This window comes from Aquila chrysaetos, chromosome 8 (assembly GCF_900496995.4).
Source record: "Aquila chrysaetos chrysaetos chromosome 8, bAquChr1.4, whole genome shotgun sequence".
NCBI lineage: Eukaryota > Metazoa > Chordata > Aves > Accipitriformes > Accipitridae > Aquila > Aquila chrysaetos.
The window spans coordinates 7,726,895-7,747,399 of record NC_044011.1 but is presented as its reverse complement, the minus strand read 5'-3'; the positions used below and the strand labels follow the sequence as shown (position 1 = coordinate 7,747,399).

General features: G+C 43.9%; 1 protein-coding gene across 5 annotated transcripts in view; it reads right to left on the bottom strand.

Moving 5' to 3' along the window:
* Window positions 1-3,229: 3,229 nt before the first annotated feature.
* The window catches only part of RPS6KA2 (ribosomal protein S6 kinase A2), a 318,108-nt gene continuing 300,832 nt past the window's right edge, over window positions 3,230-20,505 (bottom strand). For 4 of the 5 annotated variants that reach the window (XM_030022665.2, XM_030022667.1, XM_030022666.2 and 1 more), the window contains 5 exons: window positions 19,346-19,507; window positions 14,942-15,018; window positions 12,340-12,457; window positions 11,041-11,178; window positions 3,230-10,649 (listed from right to left, as the gene is read on the bottom strand). In XM_030022665.2, coding sequence (XP_029878525.1) covers window positions 10,524-10,649; window positions 11,041-11,178; window positions 12,340-12,457; window positions 14,942-15,018; window positions 19,346-19,507 — 621 coding nt within the window. In that variant the 3' untranslated portion in view covers window positions 3,230-10,523. The remainder of the gene's footprint in view (window positions 10,650-11,040; window positions 11,179-12,339; window positions 12,458-14,941; window positions 15,019-19,345; window positions 19,508-20,505) is intronic. The other variant, XR_005933002.1, reaches the window with a different exon arrangement.

Sequence of the window (20,505 nt, the reverse complement as noted above, 5' to 3'; positions counted from 1 at the left end):
TTAAAGGTCATGTTAGTGTAAGAAAGACCAACGATTTCTGCATATGTTGGTGGGTGTACTAATACATAACTCACCCTGGTTCAAATGCCAGCACTCTATTTTTCCTCGCAGACTGTCTGATGGTAGAAGCACATGGGGCCACTTAGAGACTTCCTGGAACTGGGGATTGTGCAAGTTGTGTGAATGTGTGCGTTGGATATCTGACATGAGCTTCACAGAAGGTTGCTGTCATTCCTGGGCTTGGAATAACAAACTTGCACCTGAATTGCAGAATAAATAATTCTCACCTTTGCTCAGCTGAATGTGCACTTTTTTTGGCTGGGCCAAAAGCATGCATACATCTCATCTGTGTATTCCACTTTATTGCTGCCCATCTAAGCACACATCGAGGAGCATGTTGTTCATTCCTGGACAGAGTTTCTACTTGAGTGTATTAGTCCACAGACCCAAGAGAAGCACGGCAGCCCTGTAGTTGATGTGCAGCTTCACTCGGAGTGTAACAGATGGCAGCAGGCCGGTGGTTGAAGTGAGACCAGAGGTCCAAATAGCAAAAGATCAGCAGTGTCAACAGTGTTTAAAAGCTGACAGGTCGCTCTTCTCACTTCTCTGAAGTGAAATGCAGGTTGTTTCTCTTCTCTGTGTTTAAGGCTCCATTGTAACAGCTAATGTTCCTAAAGGCAAAATTGGTTTAGTACCAACAGGTGAAATCAGTTTAGGCCTCTAGGAAAAGTCTCGTATGCTTAAATCCAATAACATCCTTTTCTCAGTATGCTGGTTCTGAGTTCGAGGGGACATGGTTACTGACTTTAGGGGATGACCTCCCCACTGTGTCCGACAGCTGAGGTCACTGTTGATAATAGTAGTTAGTGGACATTCACATCTGAAATCCACTCACTTGTCCCAATCAAATGCTAAGGTAAAACACACTTTCATGCTTCACTGACTATCCCATTGAAGAAGCAGCTAGCTTGAATGGATAAGTAAAGCAAATAACTGATTATAATAGAGTTTACAATAGACAGAAGAGCCCAGACAATAATGTGACAACTGGAAAGTCTCGGTAAATGCACTGGAAATCACTGACTCTTTGTTTGCATGCCTTAGCAAGGAGACTATCATTAAAATTGAAGCCTGCTTTCTACAGTAGGGAAAGTGTGAGGCTTTGCATCTGTGGCTATTTTTACCTGTGACTGCAGAACCTGAAGGACAGGAAGAATCAATTAGGCAGGAGCATGCAAAGCCAAAACAAGGTGCAGCCTCACCACAGACGGTGAGTCACCAGCCTTTTTATAAACTAATTTCCTCAACAAAGAATGAAATTGAGCTCAGGCCAGCTTTGGTTGTTTAGAAAACAGTGAGAGCACCACAAATAGCTCTCCAGTCCACCTAGATGAATAGATGGACAGAGATCCCTTTCTTCCATCTTGCATCTAGACAGCAGGAGTATGGCGTCTTTAGCAGCTAGTGCACCGCAAAGTTATCTATAGTTAACCTGAACAGCTGGGCATAGCCCCAAATCCTTGTTTTCAGCTCTTCTTCATAGCTTTTAATGCAAAATCTCTGCTTCTTGTCATCTTCAGACATTAGCCGCTATTTTTACTGCCTATTATTTGCCTTGCTGTAGTGCCTGAGGTGCTCGGCCAGTAGTTATGCCTCCCTCAAGCAGGATACTATTCAGCCATGTAACAAGACTTTATAAGCCTCAGGACAATTCTCATGGTACAGAACAAGTGGGACACAAAAAGGGGATGAAGCAGCCAAAGGTGAACTGGGATGGGATAGAGCAGGAGGAAGATACAGGAAGGAAATGAATGGTGACTAAAGAGCAGAATTACAAGGGGGCGGGGAGTTGTTTGCTACTTTTTTTTAAACAAATGTGTTCTTCTCCATCTAGGGAAAAAAAGCTTGGTCACCTATCAGTAAGTGCAGAAATTTAAGATGGTTGCTGATACAGATTTCCTAAAAGGGCCGTGTTTTGTATCAGGCACTTGAGCATATTCTGGAAAGCCTTCCTCTTAGACATCTCATGTATTTGTTTTCTGGGGTTGGAGGGAAAGGCTCGCAGCTGCCTGCCCAGGGCCTGCCACAGGGCTTCCTAACCAGGTCCTCTGCAAAGTTATGTATGTCCAACAGTGGCTGAACTTGGCTCATTCCCAATCATGGCCACGTTAAAGGAGGAATTAGAAGAGGGGAGGGAAAAGAAAGCCTGGTTCCCCATCCCCCCCAGTTTTCCCATTTGGACGTTCTTGTATATAATTATGGTTTGCCAGAAAAGCCTCCTTTTTTAACCCCTGGGCCTATAAAGATAAGTGTACAGCAGTCACTGGCCTCCCTGCTGGACGAGGCTATAAAAACCCCAAGATGGACCTGTGGGACAGAAGCTTGGTAAGGGAAAGGAGGAATAATTCATGGTAGGCACTGGGGTGTGGAGGAAGAGGATGAGGAGGGACATATGCATGTCCTAGTGATGAAGGTCCATGAGGACTAACGGAGCAGGAAGGGTCATTTCTTTTAGGGACAGAGAAAAGAAAGGAAGGACAGAAGTGGGAGGAGGACAGGAGCAGCTGGCAGGAGAACAGAGGCATGAGACTACCTATGGTCAGAGCAGAAATCCTATGAGTAACGTATCTGAAGTCCAAGTTTGCTTGGTTATGCTTGCTTGGACCTGAATCACATGTGGTTTCTCCAATCTGCTGCAATCTGCTGTTCCTGCGGGGAGCCTGTGCCGGACTCGCAACCTCTGCAATGCTGCTAGGGCTGGTGGAAATCCACAGATGTGAATGTCAGTGCAATGGTGCACAGGCTTGGACTTTGTAACTCCAGGGAAGCAGAACCAATCCCTCCAAGTAGGAGAGGTTGATCTTGCCTTTGTGGTCACTAGTAAGTTCAGCAAGCAGAAAAGGCTATGCAGGCTGCTTGCCAGCGACCAGCAGTTTCCAGAAGAACCGTACCTTGGAAGATCTCTAAGGGGCAAGGGAAATCCATGCCAGGCAGCTTGTGTGAAAGCGCTCATTTGTCTGGTGGGTGAACTGTCTGACTGATGAGGGGTTAGAGGCTTACTTGTCGCTTCCCAAAGCAGAGGTTTGATATTCATTCAGGCTGCACAGAGGTAACAGCTCCAGGTATAACCTGAAAAGGTGACTGTGTGCTTTTACTGTGACCAACACATGGCATTCAAACGTGGCCAGTGCCTGGGGACCGGAAAGGAACTATGCAAAAACAAGCAGGATCCTTTTTTTTTCTTTTTTATTTCTTTATAAAGAAAGGAAAGGATGGGCATGCCAAGCCAAAAACGGCGGAGTACAGACAAAGGTGAGCACTGAGGCTTCTCCTGGGGGGGCCATCCACAGTAAACTCTTGCCCTGGTAGAGTACAGCTCCCCATCCCTTCCACCGGGAGGGACCCAGCACGCAGCCAGCCCTTCAGCACAATCACAGCTCTTTGAAGTTAAGTTTGCACAGTTTCACAATACCATCACCCCACGTCACGGCGGGGCAGCAGCAGCTGAGGCCAACAACAGTAGCAGCAGCAACACTGGATACAGTGCACAGAAAAAAGGGAGCAAAGAGCTTATTTGCAAACAGTTGCAGGTAACAATATAGAAAGTCCAAAGATCATCATTCTGCTATAAAAATATTACACTTCATAAAACCATGTACTATTAAAAAAAAATCTATTCAGAAATGCTGGTAAACGTAATAAATATCTGTACACTGGCTGCCCTTTTCATACAGGAAACGTAAAAAGCGTGAGTCTCAGAATCATTGTCTGTAAACATGAATATGGAGCCTGTAAACAAAGTGCTAGATTTTGGTTCATATTTTGTCAAATTCATTTAATACTACCCAAGAAAACCCCTTGCACACGTCATGATGTAATGGCCAGACTCCACCACTGCGACAGAAAAGAGGACCCTGCTCTGAGCTGTCCCCCTCATTTCAGTGAAGGTGCATATGGATTAAGGAACTAATACAACAAGAGTGAAGGAGGCAAGATTTGGCTCTGAGTAGCAAATCAGAAACAATCTTTTAGCAACTGGTTTTCATTTGCTGCACTTCAAAATGCTTATTTCCAGCTTCTCCTTTCAAAATTTGCCTTTATCAAAGAGGGCATGCATTTTCTTCATTTGTCTTTCAGGCTACGGTGTCTCTGAAAACTATGACCACAACATCCATTTAGGAGACATAATAGAGCACAAATTGACTCTGTAACTATGTATACCAAAGCAAGAAGCAGTGGTTGTACAGTTCAACACTGAACATCATGGTTTACACAACACAGGCTGATGCCAAGGGCCAGATTCTTATTTTAGACTCTAAACTTTGGCTGCAAAACATTTCCATGTGGAAGCCTGTACTGACACGCATGATCAGATGCCTGGTTAGCTGGCTGACGTGCCTGCATTGTCACCTAGTTGCACATGGAAATGCAAGGTCTAGGCTCACAAAACTTATGAATAGATTTTAGCTAAAATTTGGTTCCAAGAACTACTGTGACTTTATTTGCTCCGTAACATTCTTGTTCTGCACAGGCTTCTACCCACCCTTCACCTAAATACCGAGAATTTTAGTTCTGTACACAGTGAGTACCTCACTTTTAACTTCACTTTATCTTCTGAGTTTAAACACTCAAATTTTTGCTAACTTTCAGAATACAAGAGGATGCACAATTGTTGCTTGTGTCTGTTGTGGGCAGACATGGAGGGGGGAGTGTGGGACTGTTCCCAGAGAAACTGAGGTACCAGAAGCAGCTTAGCCGCAATGTCTCGGGGCAGTGTCAGCTAGGAGTTAAGAACACACACTTCTAAAGCATTATGATGTATGCTTCAAAAGAGGAAAAGAACATGGGCCTGCACATTTTCCTTTTTTTATGAACTATAATAAAGCATGTTATTAACATTATTTTCGGCCTTTTTATTTTACTGTAAGGAATATCTGAGGTGGTTGATCCAGTTGTGCTGCTTGCCTATCTTTTAAGATTCAGATATGTGACCCTGGAGCTCACGTGGCTCTTGTTTAAAGGCACCATCTGTAGAGAGAACTTTGCTTCTAAATATTTGCTTTGGTGTTTTTGCTACACACGTCTTAAGACAGAGCTTTAAAACACCTGAATGAAAATAATTTTCCAGTGAAAGCTAAGATACCTCATTTTCTTCTATAGCAATCTGCTTGATCTTCCATGTTTGTCTGCCTTACTCCTACTAGGGATCTAGAGAGCTGTAGCAGTCCACAAAATCAGGAATTTCCCCTGTAAAAATAGGTAATTTAAAAGCAAACCCCAGGATTTTTTCTATCCTCTTTATAAAGGCAATGGTGGCAAAAATACACACAGTCAACATTACGTCCCCATGGCATGTCATCTGTGGCCCTACACCTTCTGGTTTCAGGCCATTTATATGAACTCGTGGCCAATTTTCAGAAGCCTGGACGTGTTGTCCCCCTCTGTGTGCACAGCTCGGCACTGGTGGCCTGCTGCTATACAAACATCCCATCATTTATCGCCCTGACTCTGAGCCACACCTGGGCTCAGCTCAGCGTAACTCAGAAACAGCGGGACAGAGGTGACACCGCTGCTGTGGCCACACCAATGCGTTGACAGCACTGCTGGCAAAAAAGACGCTGTTGCCTTCCTGCTGTCCCCAGCCACTTGTTGTGACGCACAAACTTTTGCTTTGCCCCGTGGTGACCTGGCTAAGGGAGGTGCGACAGGACAGACGAGCAGCTGAGGTCAAGAGAGAGTGACTGCCTGCCTTTTTTTAGCATCAGCACTTGCATATGCTGGCATAAGCTCTGCGGACCGGCGGCATGAGAAACTCTTGTGGCACTCGTGGCTTAGGGGACGATCCAAGCCCTGGCATAATTCATATCATAGACACACAGCAATTGCCATACTCGACCAAGGTTCGGATGTATTCGGATGTACCAGAGCCGGGTACAAGTTGTTAGAGAGAGCACTGCACTACGCAGGCAAAACCAGCCTGTCCCTTAAAGATCTGCGTACTGATTTCTAACGGAGCCTCATCTACCCTGTAAGCCAACAGATTTATTGTCCCTTTCAAACTCAGTCCAAAACCTATTCAGCCCTAAGTCTGGCTGAGAAGAGTCCCAGTACATTCAGGGTTAGACGAAGCACAGGGACACACAATTGGTACTTTGTAAGAGCGGGACGCAACATCATGTCACAATGTCATGTCACACAAGATGTGCTTCTCCCAGCTCTCTGTGCCTGGGTTATCCCCAGTACCCGGGGCCGTCTCAGGGAGCTGCTGAAGATGATTTTCTGGAGAAGCAAACCAGAACCTATTGTCAGACGGACTTTTTTTTTGGATGTAGAGATTGATTACAAAGGATCTGTGAGGGTCACTTGTGGTTTGCTGAAAAAGTCAGGCTTTATAAATGCTATCTGCTGTTAAGACTGGCTCAGAAAAAAATAAACAGATTTTAAACAAGTAAAAATTCATGGGGAACTGGAGGCGGGGGTCAGCCCTCCATCTGAGCAGCATCTCCCCCACCTTTGCCATATACACAACCTGTGGTGCTGTGTAGGAACTGGGGTAACTTCCCACAATCTTCTTCATCAGGGCCTTCTCGTTTTGTCATAGTCCCGGAGCTGCCGAGGTGGGGTCCAGCTCTGCCAAGTGTGGGGAGATGCCTCCTCCCTGCTGGGCAGACTCTCCTCGGCAGCTTTCAAAGTGGCTCTCCAGAGGAGCTGACTATGTCTGTGACACATACACTTCAGTATGCCTTCGACGGTCGTTGTTTTGCGTGCCGTGACGGCTCAGAAATGTAACTATACTTTTTGTAATAGCCTAAGGCACTCCGTCACTCTGTGGACTATTAACCTGCAAGATGGTATGATCTAATTCAAAGTGATTATTAGACTTTCAGGAGTTAAACATAACATTTAGTAAAAGTCCCTTAAGATTATAAAGAGAGAAAGAGAGAGAGAGAGAAAGGCGCTAAGCTTTTTTCAGTTAAGTTTTCTCCTGGAAAGAATAAATGCTTATTGCTGAGCTATACTGTAGCAAGGAGTCTGGAAAGGAGATGCTAGTATAAAAGCAGCCGTAGCAGTAATTAGGCCATGGCCATGCTTCTTCGCCTGGATCCAGCTGGGCCAGGGGAGCGGCGGGTGCCATCAGTCTGAAATAACGAGTGCCAACGGCCTATTCCTCCCTCTCTGCCAGGAGCGACCATCCCTTGGATTTGCTGACGGAGGCTCTTGTATTTCGGTCCAAGTGAGCTGGATCAGCAAGACTGACAGTGGAAATGGTTTAATTGGGTTCATCTTGACTGCAACAGGCCAGAAAACCCTCAGAAGAGCACCTCCCGTGGCAAGTCTTGGGGAGGGGGGGGCTGATCTGCCTTGGGGGTGCACGGGGATGCACGGTTGGGACAGAGCGGAGGCTGGACGGGACAGCTTCTTCCATGGATGGGCACAGCCACCTATCCGCACCAAGAGTAACCTCTACTGTTTTCAATGACAGATTTTCAAGAATGCCGCAGACAGACAAAACTCTTCTAAGTATCACCTCAAGCACTGACTACACTTCTATCCTCATTTGGACAAACTGGGACAGCACTTTTTTTGTGTATTTACACATACATACATATGTGCATACATCTGGATGCACTGGCAACAAAATCTTAATAAGCAAACCCCCTCATATGTAATTTCTAGGCTTATAAAATAATTAATGAGCATCAACATGTATCATTCTGTATGTGGTCCAAACCTTGTATGGTTAATAGGGTGATAACTGGTGGGTTAGAAAGAGCTAAATCAGGGAGAGATTTAAAACATTAAACTTCAGGAAGAGCAACATCCTGTAAGCTCAGCCTACAATAATATTCAGATGAAAAAACTGCTCAAAGAATTAAGACTGAGTGTATCAAGAAGGAATTAGACTGTTTCTGATGGCTGTGAAGAGAAAGCAAACTGAAGCAATGAAAGATGACCAGGATATCTCAGGGGGACACAAAAACTGTACATAATATTTACAACACTCTTTCTGCCCATATACATACAATACAATTACACTGACCATTAAAAATATATTTTGTTGAAACAGCACAAATCAGCTGGGACCCCAGAAAATCCAGCCTTCCCTCCAGGTTGCCCTTAGCATCCTTGTGCCCACCTTGCCTTCTTCCAGGACAGAAGTCACTTACAGGGAAACAAGGGCTGGCCAGAGCGTTTCTGCATCAGCCAGGATATCCCTTGCCTGTGGACTCGCCTCGCAGTGTGCTGCTAGCGGAAATATATGAGACTTATCTTCTAAGAAGAGGAAAAGTGTAAAGGCAACAAAAAGCTGATACTGAGCACAGCTTAGCCAGAGGAGAGAATGAGGGCTGCTCTGTGTATAACCATAGACACACACCTGCGCGTGTTTGCACACATCAGTCCCAGCCAATTCAGCCACTGTGTGAAGTTTCACAGCATTGTTTATTCTGGAAAAGAGAAGGGCTTCAAGGAGAGCTGCTTTGCAGCGGTCCTCTGTGCACAGCACATAAACTTGAACATTAAATATCGGTTTAAATTATTAAGAATAAATTTAAATTTAAAAATAGACTAATGCAAACAAACAAATTTTAGTCAACATTGGAACAGAGCTTGTTTTAGGAAGCATATTGCTATAGCAAATGCAACTCCTTGTTCCCTTGGACACTCTGAAGCAATGATCCGATAATTCCAGTCCAGCACCGAGACACACATACTACCCAGCAAGGAAAAATTACCATCTCTAGCATATGAAGCTCCGTGTTCACATTTTCCTTTTTTTTCCCATCACAGCAGAAAAAAAGCCAACATAGTGTATTAGCTTTTCCCACAAAGCATCTGAGGTGACAAAATTTACTTGGAAAATAAAAATTAACAAAAGCAGTACAAAGAAGTATCCTGGTCAGTTTGTGACCGCCATAAGCCAAGATGGGTAAGAAAAAGAATAAAAAAATAGTTCACATCTGGCACCACAAACCTTGCTCACTTTCTTTGAAATCAGGGAATGAGAAAAAAGGTCCGTTTTGCTGAGACGGTTTCAACACAGTTTTCTTTCCATGAACCTGGAAAATCCAGGTGTTAGGGTACAGAACTTTTTTTTAATATGTATATAAATACACATGTACATATTTATATAAATATAAAAGCAGAGCATCCTCCCGTTTCTCCTCATAATTTTTTATTATTATTAAAGCTTGTAACAGAGTTAGCTGGACTCTTCAGAAGCAGGTGCTCTCCGCACACACGTGGCACAGGGAGTTTAGCTCTGCTAGAGCAGAACGGCCAGGCAGGGACGTGAAACGTTGGGTGACGGAGGCGGATTTGGGTGAGCGGCCAGGGAAGGGCAGGGAGCAATGGCTGGAAAAGGCCTCGCTTGCCCCAGGGCGGCACTCTGGCCCGCCAGAGCCGCTCTCCGTGAGCAGACCTGGTGACGGTGTGGGAGGACGGCTGCACCGACCCACCCGGCCCCTCGGCACCCCGGCTGCCCACCCACCCTCTCCTGCACCCGCCGCTGAGGAGGGACCGTCCCTCGCTTTTAAAGGGAGTCCCAGTTTGCCCCCCAGGCACATGCACCCTAGTTCCCTTCGGCAGTGCTCCCCGGCACGCTGCCGCGGGTCTTTTTGCCCACTGTCCTCAGAGTATCCCATGCCTTTCCCTGCCTCTGCTCGGTTCCCCGGCCCCTCACCTAGTCCTCCCAGACCTCCTGGTCGCTGGCCAAGACCAGACACCTTTTTCTCCCCTGATCCACAGGCTCCTACTCACACTGTTTTACGAGAACGCTTTCCCACAGTCTCGTAAGACCCAATAATTTCCTCAGAGGACTGAGTTTCTCAGAGGTTTTCTGCTCTCGGAGACCTCCGAGTAAGTCAGGGCTGGTGGCACACGCTGCTTGAGCGGTGCTGGCGTCGTTCCAGAGAGGGCAGGGGCAAAGTGCAAAAGATCTCTTGAAATCGGAAGGTATTTCCACCACTGACAGCTCACTCTCCTTCGTGTTGTACAGCACTTGTTTCAAGTAAGGTATTATTCATGTGTCTCTGCAGCCTTCACTCTTCCTGGGGTGAGTGGAGATCAGTAGATGTCTACTGGTGACCGGCCAAGTCACTTCCTCGTGATGCATGCTGCAACAGCTGAAAACATTCAAACTCGACTTCATTCTTCATAGCAAAAAGTGCTTTTCTTGAGAAACAAAATGAAAACAGTGTTCCCATGGAACATCTTAAGGACTCAGAAACAGTAATTCCTAGGGTGGGAAGGATGGAGCACACCTACTTTATTTGGCTTTATCTCAGTAAGGAAACAGAGCTACTGGCAAAATTGGCACATCTTTATGAAGTTGTTAAACTCAGGACCCTGGCTGGAATGTAAAAGAAATGACAGAGCAAAGGAGAACTTTGCCTTACGCTGGGCTTCTGCTAGTTCTGGCGATTTCATGTGCAGGTTGTCCAAAAAAGTTCTGCTAGCCAAGTAAAGGTGAATTTCTCAAATAATAAACGGTGATTTTTCAAAGAGGCCTTTTGGGCGTACTGCTACAACCTGGTAGAGGTAAGTCTTTTCATGCCCCGCCGCTGAGCCAGATTGGAGGACAATACAGGCTCCAGCCTTGGTGCCTGAGGTGCTCGGTTTAAAGCAAAGTAAGTGGCTGCCATTGCACCCTGTAAAATAGAGAAAGAGAAAATGCTGGGCTGAAATTCAGTTCTTTGATGCGTTTCCCCTCCCTTCCCCTATTCAGTCCCCTGAAAAATGGACATGCGTGGATGATCTCCGTGAAATGATAAAAACATTTAGGCTGGCAGACCACCGGGGTGTCTCTGACTCAAAAAGCGGTGGGTAGCAGTATGTGCACAGAATCCCACCAGGTCATTACAAGGCAGCTTGAAGTTAAAACAGGTGGCAGGTCAAAACTCTTTACTGTTAACACAGTGGCATATTAAATTTGGCCTCTGCGGCAAATAATCTTCCCAATTCCTCTGTCGCTTTCCAGAATATTTACAGAAAAGACAGCTCATTCTGCAAGGAAGAAAGAGGCAGGGGTGTAGGATGTACCTTCACCAGGTGAACATCCTGTCTGCTGAGCTGGTTTTGAGACAGGTACTCCCTGTTCACTATCCATGGATGCCTTAGGACTTGGACTGCTGTGAGGCGCTGATGAGGGTCTACGTGAAGCATCTTAGACACAATGTCCTGGGTTTAAAAGGAAGAAAACAGTAAAAGGGAAAAAGGAATTAATAGCAGTGCAGGTTTTACTAAGATCTTCCCGGTGGCAGTGTCATCACCAGCATGTCCAATGGAGAGAGGGATGCACTTCAGATATGCTTTGTATTTTTTAAGTGTAAAGTCTCGTCTTTAAAATTTTCAAGTGTAATGTTCAACTCTCAGCTGATAATCCCGTCAAAAGATAACGTGGAAGGAATTCAGCTTACTGAGTGAGTGTTAGTTACCGGTGACGTCGCAGGGGCGGTAAACTCCACCTAGAGAGGCTGCCATTGGGAGGCATCTCCTCACTGACTCCAAAACATGCTTGCAAAAGAAGCTTAGAATAGAAATCTAACGTTCAGGTGGCTAAAATTCAATAAGATCAGTTCTACCACATCTGAACATTTTAATTTCAAAACTGGACATCTGATAAAAAATACATTGTGAGGCTCATAGGTGTTGGTAGCAAGACTAATATGTTACTAGGATTGCTCACACTTTTGTGGTGGGATATATCAATGTTCTTCCATTGGATACTACCAGTTGCTAAACCTGAAATCTCTTGCAGGAATCTCTAAATCCTGTCAGAGTTTTTGATTAATGTCAGGCAACTGGAAGCTTGCCAGCTTTCCTGCCCACCTACCTGTCTCATAGACTAGTACACAGCTTCGTGCCCAGAAGTCTCAGCACCAGATGTATTTTATCTCCTGGGGTTTCCATGCTTTGTGATAGATGGGCAGCCGAAACTGTGAACTGTACAGGAGTTAAAAATGCTAGGTTGTAACCTGTCTGCTCCCGGTTAACTTTGAGGAGCAAAAAGGTGATTCACTTATGGACCATACATTTGTGGCACTGACAACCCTACACTTCTTTTAAAAGTTCAGTTGCACCAAAAAAGAGTTCTGTGCTATTTAAATCTCCAGAGCATTCACAATTGATGGTGTTATATTATGCTCTAGTTTAAGGAAACAAACTACCAAAATTCCTGACACAATATTTCATGCAGAGTGGTATAAGCATAAAGAAGCAAGCTTTTATTTCATGAGGCACTGAGAAATAACCTTTCTGACTATCTCTCTCTTAAGTTTGTTATAACTGCAGACTGCTAGCCCCTTTCAGAGAACAAAATCTGAGGAAGTGTTCACTGACCTTTGCAGTATCAGATACTGAATCCCAGTTTCCTCCTGTAAGTGCGTATTTGCCACTGCCAATCCTGGCCAGAATCTCCTCTGGGGTGTCGTCTGGTCCATTTGCAAAAGGAGTGAACCTGTTTAAAAAAGAGAAAAAAATACAGTGTAATTTGCAAGTATATGATTTCTAGGTTCTAGTGCTAACTGCCACTGATTACAACAGGAATTTGGTTCCAGAATGGACCACAGGCATCGCTGCTTCATTTTCACTCAAACGATACAGTCTGGTGGTTCCTCATATTAAGTTGTTCTGCAGAGGAAAAGACTGATTCCTTAATTGTTTTTTTAAAATTTTTGTTCTGTTCTCATTTTTTAGGAATGAAATATTCTTTTAAAAAAATAGACAGGTTTTTACCTCTTTAATTGTTTTACCTCTGGTTCATTGCCAATAGAAGTACCTTGATAATGCCAAGAAAGGATAAAAATAATAAAGGAGAAAAATTAGGATCTGAAACAGAAAAATGGAGAAGAAAAAAGAACCCTTTATAATCTATTTTGCAATGCTTTGTTAACCATAATGTGCAAGTCTGTTGGGCAAAACAAATGATCTGCAATAGGTTACTTCCTGATCTAGCCAGTCAGAAATGACTAGTAACATGCACCCAGCTTTACAAAATTAGCGTCACATGCAGAAGGCACACTTTTTGTCTTCATAAAGTGACAAGTGATAAGATTTTTGTGACTGACTAAAATCTATCAGGCCAAGTTTTACTCTGCGATCTTGAACAGCTGTGTAGATTTAGAAGAAGTGGGTATTTTGGTTTTCCTTCCATCTGTCTTTTCTCTTCTGAAAACTTGCCAGCGTGGTTTTTAGATCGTTAAACAGTTAGTTTGGCCACAGCTTGCTATCCCACCTGGTTTCTAGTAGCAAATTCAATTCCTCATGCTGTATTTTCTAATTTTCAAAAACATCTCAGACTTCACAGAAGTTCAGCCCAAGGAGATACGTAATATTATTCCAATCTATAACTGTCAGGAGAGATGCACTAAGTGTTAAGGACTGGCTAAAACTCTGAGGTCTGTCACTACCTGCAATAACAGGATCCCAGGCTTGTGCTCTCGTCCTGGCTGTCTGAGCCCTCTCTGCTCAGAGTGATGACGGGAGGAGAATAAAATCCTGGATGCAAATAATAGTCAGTTCCTACTAACTCTCCTCTGGTGAGGAAGAACAAGACCGTCCTTAACTGTAGTTGTGGCACCTAAAAAGTCAGCACTTCTCAACTGTTTGCATTACTCTTATTTTCTAAGTGCAGAAAAAAGTGAGATACAGGTTAAGAGCACCTGTCAGCAAATTTAATATCCACCGAGTTGTGCAATTTGTATTTCAGATTCAAATATATTTGGTTTGGTGGGTTTTTTTCACATTTAAAAAGGAAGCATTTTGAATATAATCAGCTAAACAAATGTGACTATGGATAATGTGTTGATTTTATTTTCCTGATTCTGGTTGTGTATCACTGCAAATCTATGGCATTAGCCAAATGGAAACAGGTTTTTGGAGATCCCAGCAGACTGGGAGACTGCCCTAGAAAGTCAAAATGTATTTCAGCTAATGATGAACACATTTGTACTCAGGAACAAAATGGGATAGGAACTCCTGGCACCTTTTCTACAATCCATGAGGCAAGAGACACGAATAACAGAAAGGTAGGGTCCAACTCTTTGTTTTCTGTATAAATCTAGGGATGAATCCAAGCTTCTTGCCATAGCTGAATGGTCATGAAGCAGATTAAAGAGCTGTGAGAGGTCACTGAAAAGTTTCAAGCTGCATTTAGGTACGATAAATATGCACATACCATACCCTGGGAAATGAAATTCGGGGGCCTGATAACTCCAGGTTGGGTTTGCAAACTGTGTTTCCCATTCAACCTAGTACATCTTATTCCTATCCTTCACTGCTTATTTCAATCCATCTCATTCTCTGGGTCTTCTTGTGTCAATATTTAACTTTAGCCAATACATTGCCAAGTATATTTTTGCCAAGTTCCTGTTGCCTGTTGCTGTTCTTGCTGGTCTGTTCATTTACTTTCTGTCCTTTCTGCAGCATATTTTTCAAATAGCATCGGAAAACTATGCTTGGATTTTGGGTTGGTTTTTTTAGCCTTTAAAGGTGCTCAGTTACCTTGATAACAACAACAGTAGAAGAAGAATGAAGCGGAAGGGAATACATGTATTAATAGAAACAAACGAACATCGTCTTATGGATAAGGTGAACATGGTATGGCCCTTCACACTCCCATGCTTCTCTCCTAGTCTAAAACTTTCATACTGCTTAAGTGGTGAGTGAGCCTTTTAGGAGTCTAGGTCTCAGCGCATGCTTATGGGCCAGGCTGTTAAAAACCTAAACAACTTGTAAAGTATCAAAGATATTTATGTGTTCTGGAAAAACTTATTTTAATTCCAGGTCTTGGCATCTTTTTCTTGCCTCATACAACTGAGCACGTTTCTCAGAGGAGGCCAGACAGTTTTCTGTCTCTCTCTGTGACTCCTTTCTGGCTTAATCAGTGCTAAAGTGCTAAGCCCACTGGTGATGGCTGCTCTAGGAAAACCTCTTCACTCACCCTGCCAACATGGTATACAGCAGGATCCCCAAGCTCCAGATGTCACAGGCTGCATCGTAACCTTGGCGTTTAAGGACCTATGTGAAGGAAAGAGAGAGATGAAAATAGGTTAATCTGCATTCCTGAATTTTTAGCTCCTGGTCTTCAGAAAGCACCAATTAGTGGTTGTATCTGCTGACATTTCCAGGGTTTAACCGCCTATCTGGCTTGAACAGGTGGCTGCCTCAGGATCAAAACGTTCAGCAGTGGTGTGGAGCAAGGTGAAGCCCAGGCTGGAATGAGCTGGTTAGTGTTCAAGCCCAGCACATCTGTCACCTCCACAGAGACAGACATAAGGGCAGTTTGTTGGAGGCTCTGGGAGCTTCTCTGACCATCTAACACACAGCAAAGCAGAATGACATTTCAGTGCTTTAAAATGTTTCTTAAAAAAAGCTCGTCAATACTTTGAAACATATCCTCTTAACATAAAGGTTACCAAGAACAGTGTGGATGCAAGAAGCGCAGGGCTGAGTGACAGTGATAAGCATGTCTGAGCTCAGTTTGGATTTGATACAATAAATGGATGCACACTAATGCATACCTAATGTCAGACTAGTAAAGATGCATGACAACAGCAAAGAAAGGTAAAAGGCTTATTCTTATCTTACTTCTGTATTAAGAAAAGTGGCCACATTTAGACTGGACTTAAGAGATAACAGGCTAAAACTTGATCCCTTTTTCCTATGGGAAAAACAAGACCCATGGTACTCAGCAGAGATCTGACTAGTAGGTTCAATATTGGTACAGGATGGCGAGTTATAGCAGTAAGGGTAAAATCTAGATTTCATTTATGGTAGCGCATACTAGAAGAAATGCCTATTTGAGTCAGTGCAGGTCCAAGTGAAAGTGAAGTCACCAACTGAGGCAGAATTGCTGAGTTTAGGGGAAGAACTTTGTTTCTGTTTGGCTCAGAAAAGCTCATGGACCACCCCCAGATCTTCCACTTGCTCGTAAAAGCAAACTACCCTTCTGTTTACTCAGTTCTCATACACAAGGAGAGTTTTGTCCCCTTCTGATGGATCAGTAGATACATTAATTTTTTGCAAAGCACATGAAAAAGGAACGTACAAATTCAGCAAGTCTTTCTCTGACCTGCAGCCTTATTACCCAGGAGTGATTTCACCTCTCTGAAGTCCATCACAGAAAAGACCAAGAACTGCTAGGGAAAAGCAGTTTCAGAAAATGTTGCCTCGACAGATTTTACAAATGATGAGTGGTAAAGCAACCATCTGCCAGGTATGCTGCTGAGCGAACATTTGCTACCTGGAAAAAAAAAAATGAAGAAAAAGCCACACTTCCTCCTGTTGACAAAGCTGGTAAAATCCTGCTTCTGCCTCTCTCTCCTGCGCATCATATAAATGGTCTCTGTTTTGTTTGTTTCTATAACTTTAGGTCCTGCATTCATTCCCCCTCTATTAATGTTAGTTTTTATGGGAAAAACTTCTTTGCTATTTGACAAACTCAGTTGCTTCTTGCTTCGCTTGTGAGACCGAATACCCAACATTTATGTTTTGGTGTGGCCATTCTCATTGCTTCTTGAACAGTTACATTTTCATTGCCTCCAATAACCAAGGACAATCAAGTCCAAGGCAAATGGCAGAAAAAAGGGGCAGTGATGATATTTAGTGGAGCAGGGTATTAAGCAAACGGTTACACAACCCTAAAGTGATGAGCAGGTGTTGCTGTGTGCTATCATTCAGTTTGCAAGAATGCTGCTAGATAACAGGGACATTTATTCTGTGCCAGTGTCTAGGGAAAGCTTTGCTGGCAGTTATTTTTTATCAACAGCAATTTCACCCCACGGATAACAACAGGATCTAGTGAGAGTTATCAGCTGGTGTCGCTGCTATTTGAAAATGTCTCCAGCAGGTCTGTGCAACTGTGGTTAAAGCAAGAACACTGAGCTGGCAGGAGCAAGTGTGGGAAACCTTGGCCAAAACGATTAGTGTTTGATCTAGGGGGCAGATATTATCAAACAGGAACAGGCATGTGTCTTAGAAATAAATCAGTCGGGGAAAGAGCTTTGCAAAACAGGCAGTGGTGTCCTGCTCTAATCGATGCTGAAGAATTTACCACCCGTGAAGGGGGGTTTAGGTCACCTCGGGAAGTTGGTGGGATTGGAAATACAGGCAAGAGCTGGTTCTTGGTGCCACATGTGGCAGGGCGTTGTGGTGACAAGGAACAAAATTCCCCTGGGTTCACCCAATTCTGATAATGGCTCAGATAATTTATCCAACCTCCTTTTATTTCTATATGCTTTGTTTTATTGGATTAACAATGCTACAAACACAGGCTTTTCTCAGTTGTGACACAAGCAGAGATGCGTATGAGTATGAAAGCTAATAACGCCGTAATTTCAAATGCCAAACGAGTAGTTCTTCACGGATTTTGGAGGAAAACTGCAGAATAAAATATTTTTACTTTATCCAAAAGGACCCTACTGCATCCGTAGGGAACAGCAGGCTGCCTTTTCCCTCCTGACCCAGGCTGGCTCTTCACTCCCTGCACACAGCATGGCTCGCACTAGGTGGCAGCCAGCGTCTTTCTCCCGGATAGCCTTCATCTTTGCTCATGTTCTCATCTAACCCCCAAATTAAATGTTTCCAAAATAAAGGGAGATCCAAGTGGGCAAACATGTCCTCCTTCCTCTGCCACTGTTCTCTTGTGGCATCAGCTCGGCTGACTTTCTGCCGCCTTGTTTAGTTTCGTGGGTGTATGGCAGACGTCGCAGCGGGGCTCAGACGGGGAACGTGAAAGTCAAGTCCCAGCTGCAGGGCAGCATTATATCACAGGTAAAATGTAAAAGCACTTAAGGCTTTATGTAATTTCTCTGCCAGTTCTGGTAATGTTTCAATTAATCTCCAACGTTTCCTGCATTAGCAGTCCCTGTCTTACTCATCACAAACATCTGGGAGTGTGATTTCTGCTTTCAGTTCAAATCAGAAGAGTCTGATCTAAAATTGCATTGGGTTGGCACCGTTTGTGATTACAGACACTATACACAATAGCCCATCATGAAAAATAGCTACATCTATGTTAAGCACATTGTACCTTGGAGAAAACCTGAGTGCTTTAAATGTTGCAAACATGATTATTTTTGGTTTAGAAATTGAACTGCTGTGGTGCCACAGAACTTTTTTTACGTATTTTGATAAATTTTGAACAGCTCATTCCAGTTTCTAAAATGAAAACCCAACCAAACAGCAATAAAATAACAAACCAATCTGTCTTGGCAATGGAAGATTTTTTACCAAAAAAAATCTGCTTTGAATTTATACTGCCCCGGCAATGGTCTCAATTTAGCAAATGCTCCTTCTGACGCTGTAAGGCTGTGATTCCTGTAACTTTTGGTCAGGAAAGGGCCTTGTATGGAAAGGTCATCCCATTTTTCTCTTCCCAGTTACATACCACGCAGATGAACATTGGATGGAGGAGAGTTATGAGGAAGAAAAGCTTGCTGAATGATACCAACAGGGAGACAGTGGTATTTGACAGTAGAGGACAGATGAAGTATTGAAAGGCAATAGTTTCGTATTTTTCTTACAAGGACCATAACAAGCAGAGGAAGACATACATTTGAAGTTGTGTATTGCAAATACTAAAATTGCTGATAAGCATCACTCCAAGAAATGGACAATTACCCAGGAAATTAACCTCTTGCTCCTTCATTGGAAGGAAGCAGCTCTGAATGTCCCAAGGGTCAAGTAAACCCAAACCATTCAAACAGCTGTGGGACCCAAACCCACTCCCGTGGGGCAGCATAAAAGGAACAGCACTCGCCAGTGATGCAGAGCCACCTCTCCCCGTGCTTGGGGCAAGCTGTTTGGTCTTCCTCCATTTCCCCATCTGTAAAAATGGGAAAGCAGCCCTTTCCTACATCCCCCATAACAGGGGGGATTGGTACTAGGCAAGCCAAGAGGAGAGGCGTTTCTTTAGCTCAACGAAGTCAACAATAAAGCTCCCACTGACTTCGGCGCGGTAAGGATTTCATGCATGGATTTTTCTTTTGACTCTTACTCCTGACAACAAGATTTCCCTCTTAAGCCTTATCCCGTTCTGACACAGTGCACTGGAGGGGAAGCAGCTGAGCAGAAGCAGCTAGGGAAAAAAAGCTATTTATCCTAGTACTGAGCCAAAGCATTGTGCATGTCAGTCCAAGACAGACACCGGCTTCTGTCAGGAGAAGAAACAACTGCCCTGACAAGATCAGGAATAGGAAAGTTATGGTAATAAAGGCTGTGCAAGTGCCGGTAGCCTGGTTTCTGCCTTGCTCCTCTTGTAAAGGCAGGGAGGAAAAGGGAGAGAGGGAGGAAGGACTGCTTCCTAGGACAGGCTGTTACTCACGGCTTTGAAATGTGATCCTACCTCAGGGGCCACAAAGTTGGCCGTGTAGCAGGGAGTCATGAGCAGCCCGTTCTCCGCTCTCAGTTGCTTGGCAAACCCAAAGTCACAGATCCTGATGGAATCTGGGTTTCCTGACTCATCCATGTAGAGGATATTACTTGGCTTGAGATCTCGGTGCACCACCTTAACAAGAAAGCAGTGAGTAACAAGTGAGGAGAGGAGGTCAGGGAGCATCCTGGCTTGGCTGCCATATCTGGTCTGCTGGTTGAGGTAGGTCAAGAGCTCATGCTGAAAATATTTAAGTTTTGGAGAAAAGTTGCTTAAAAGCCTTGGGCAAACGAAGGAAAAAAAAAGGTTAAAGTCTGTTAAAATCAGAAAGAACATGTTCGACAGCCTCTGCTGGTGTATTAAGATGGAGGCTGCTGCTCTAAGGGGGGACACATTTCCTGAGGGCAGTCAGAGGGGGTTGCTGTACAAACACGTCAGTGTCAGAGTCTCCTGCAACCTGATGGCCCTAAATATTCAGCTGAAAGGTGAAGAAGAAATCCCATCATAGGAGGAAAGTGTGTAAGGGTCTTCTTGCGACTGTCAATGTGAGTGGCTCACACCTGAAGGGAGGGATTTTTTTTTTTCCTCCTTTCAAAATGTATTCACAAAAATCCTTTCTGTAGGCACGCAACTTCAAGTGGCTGCGTGTTTTACCAGACATGCTGCATTTCAGTGGTGGGAAAACAGCCTTTATTTGTTATAGCAAGACTGACAAACTATCATGAAAACATAAAAGCCCAAGCAAAAAATGCACTTGTTTTAACGATGAAACAGAAAAAAGCAGCAAATATTTGACTAGTCATCCAAACTGCTTGTCCCTGGAAAGTAGAAAAGGAAAAAAATTTCAAGCTGCCATAAGAGAGCTTAGATTTTAAAAGCCAGGTCTTTAACAGCATGTCAGAAGCCTTTCCCATCAGCTGCTCAAACTGCCACTTCATTTGGAAAGCTGAGCATTTGATTTTCTACCTATCTGCTGATTCAGCGACCCTATTTGAAATTCTGCTAAAAGATCAGGTATTGCAATGATGACTGTGATAAAAAGTAAACAAGTAATATCTCAACAAGGTACATGAACTTGAAAATCAGTGTAGTTTGGGAATGAAAATACCACTTCAACATACTGCAGTTCAGTT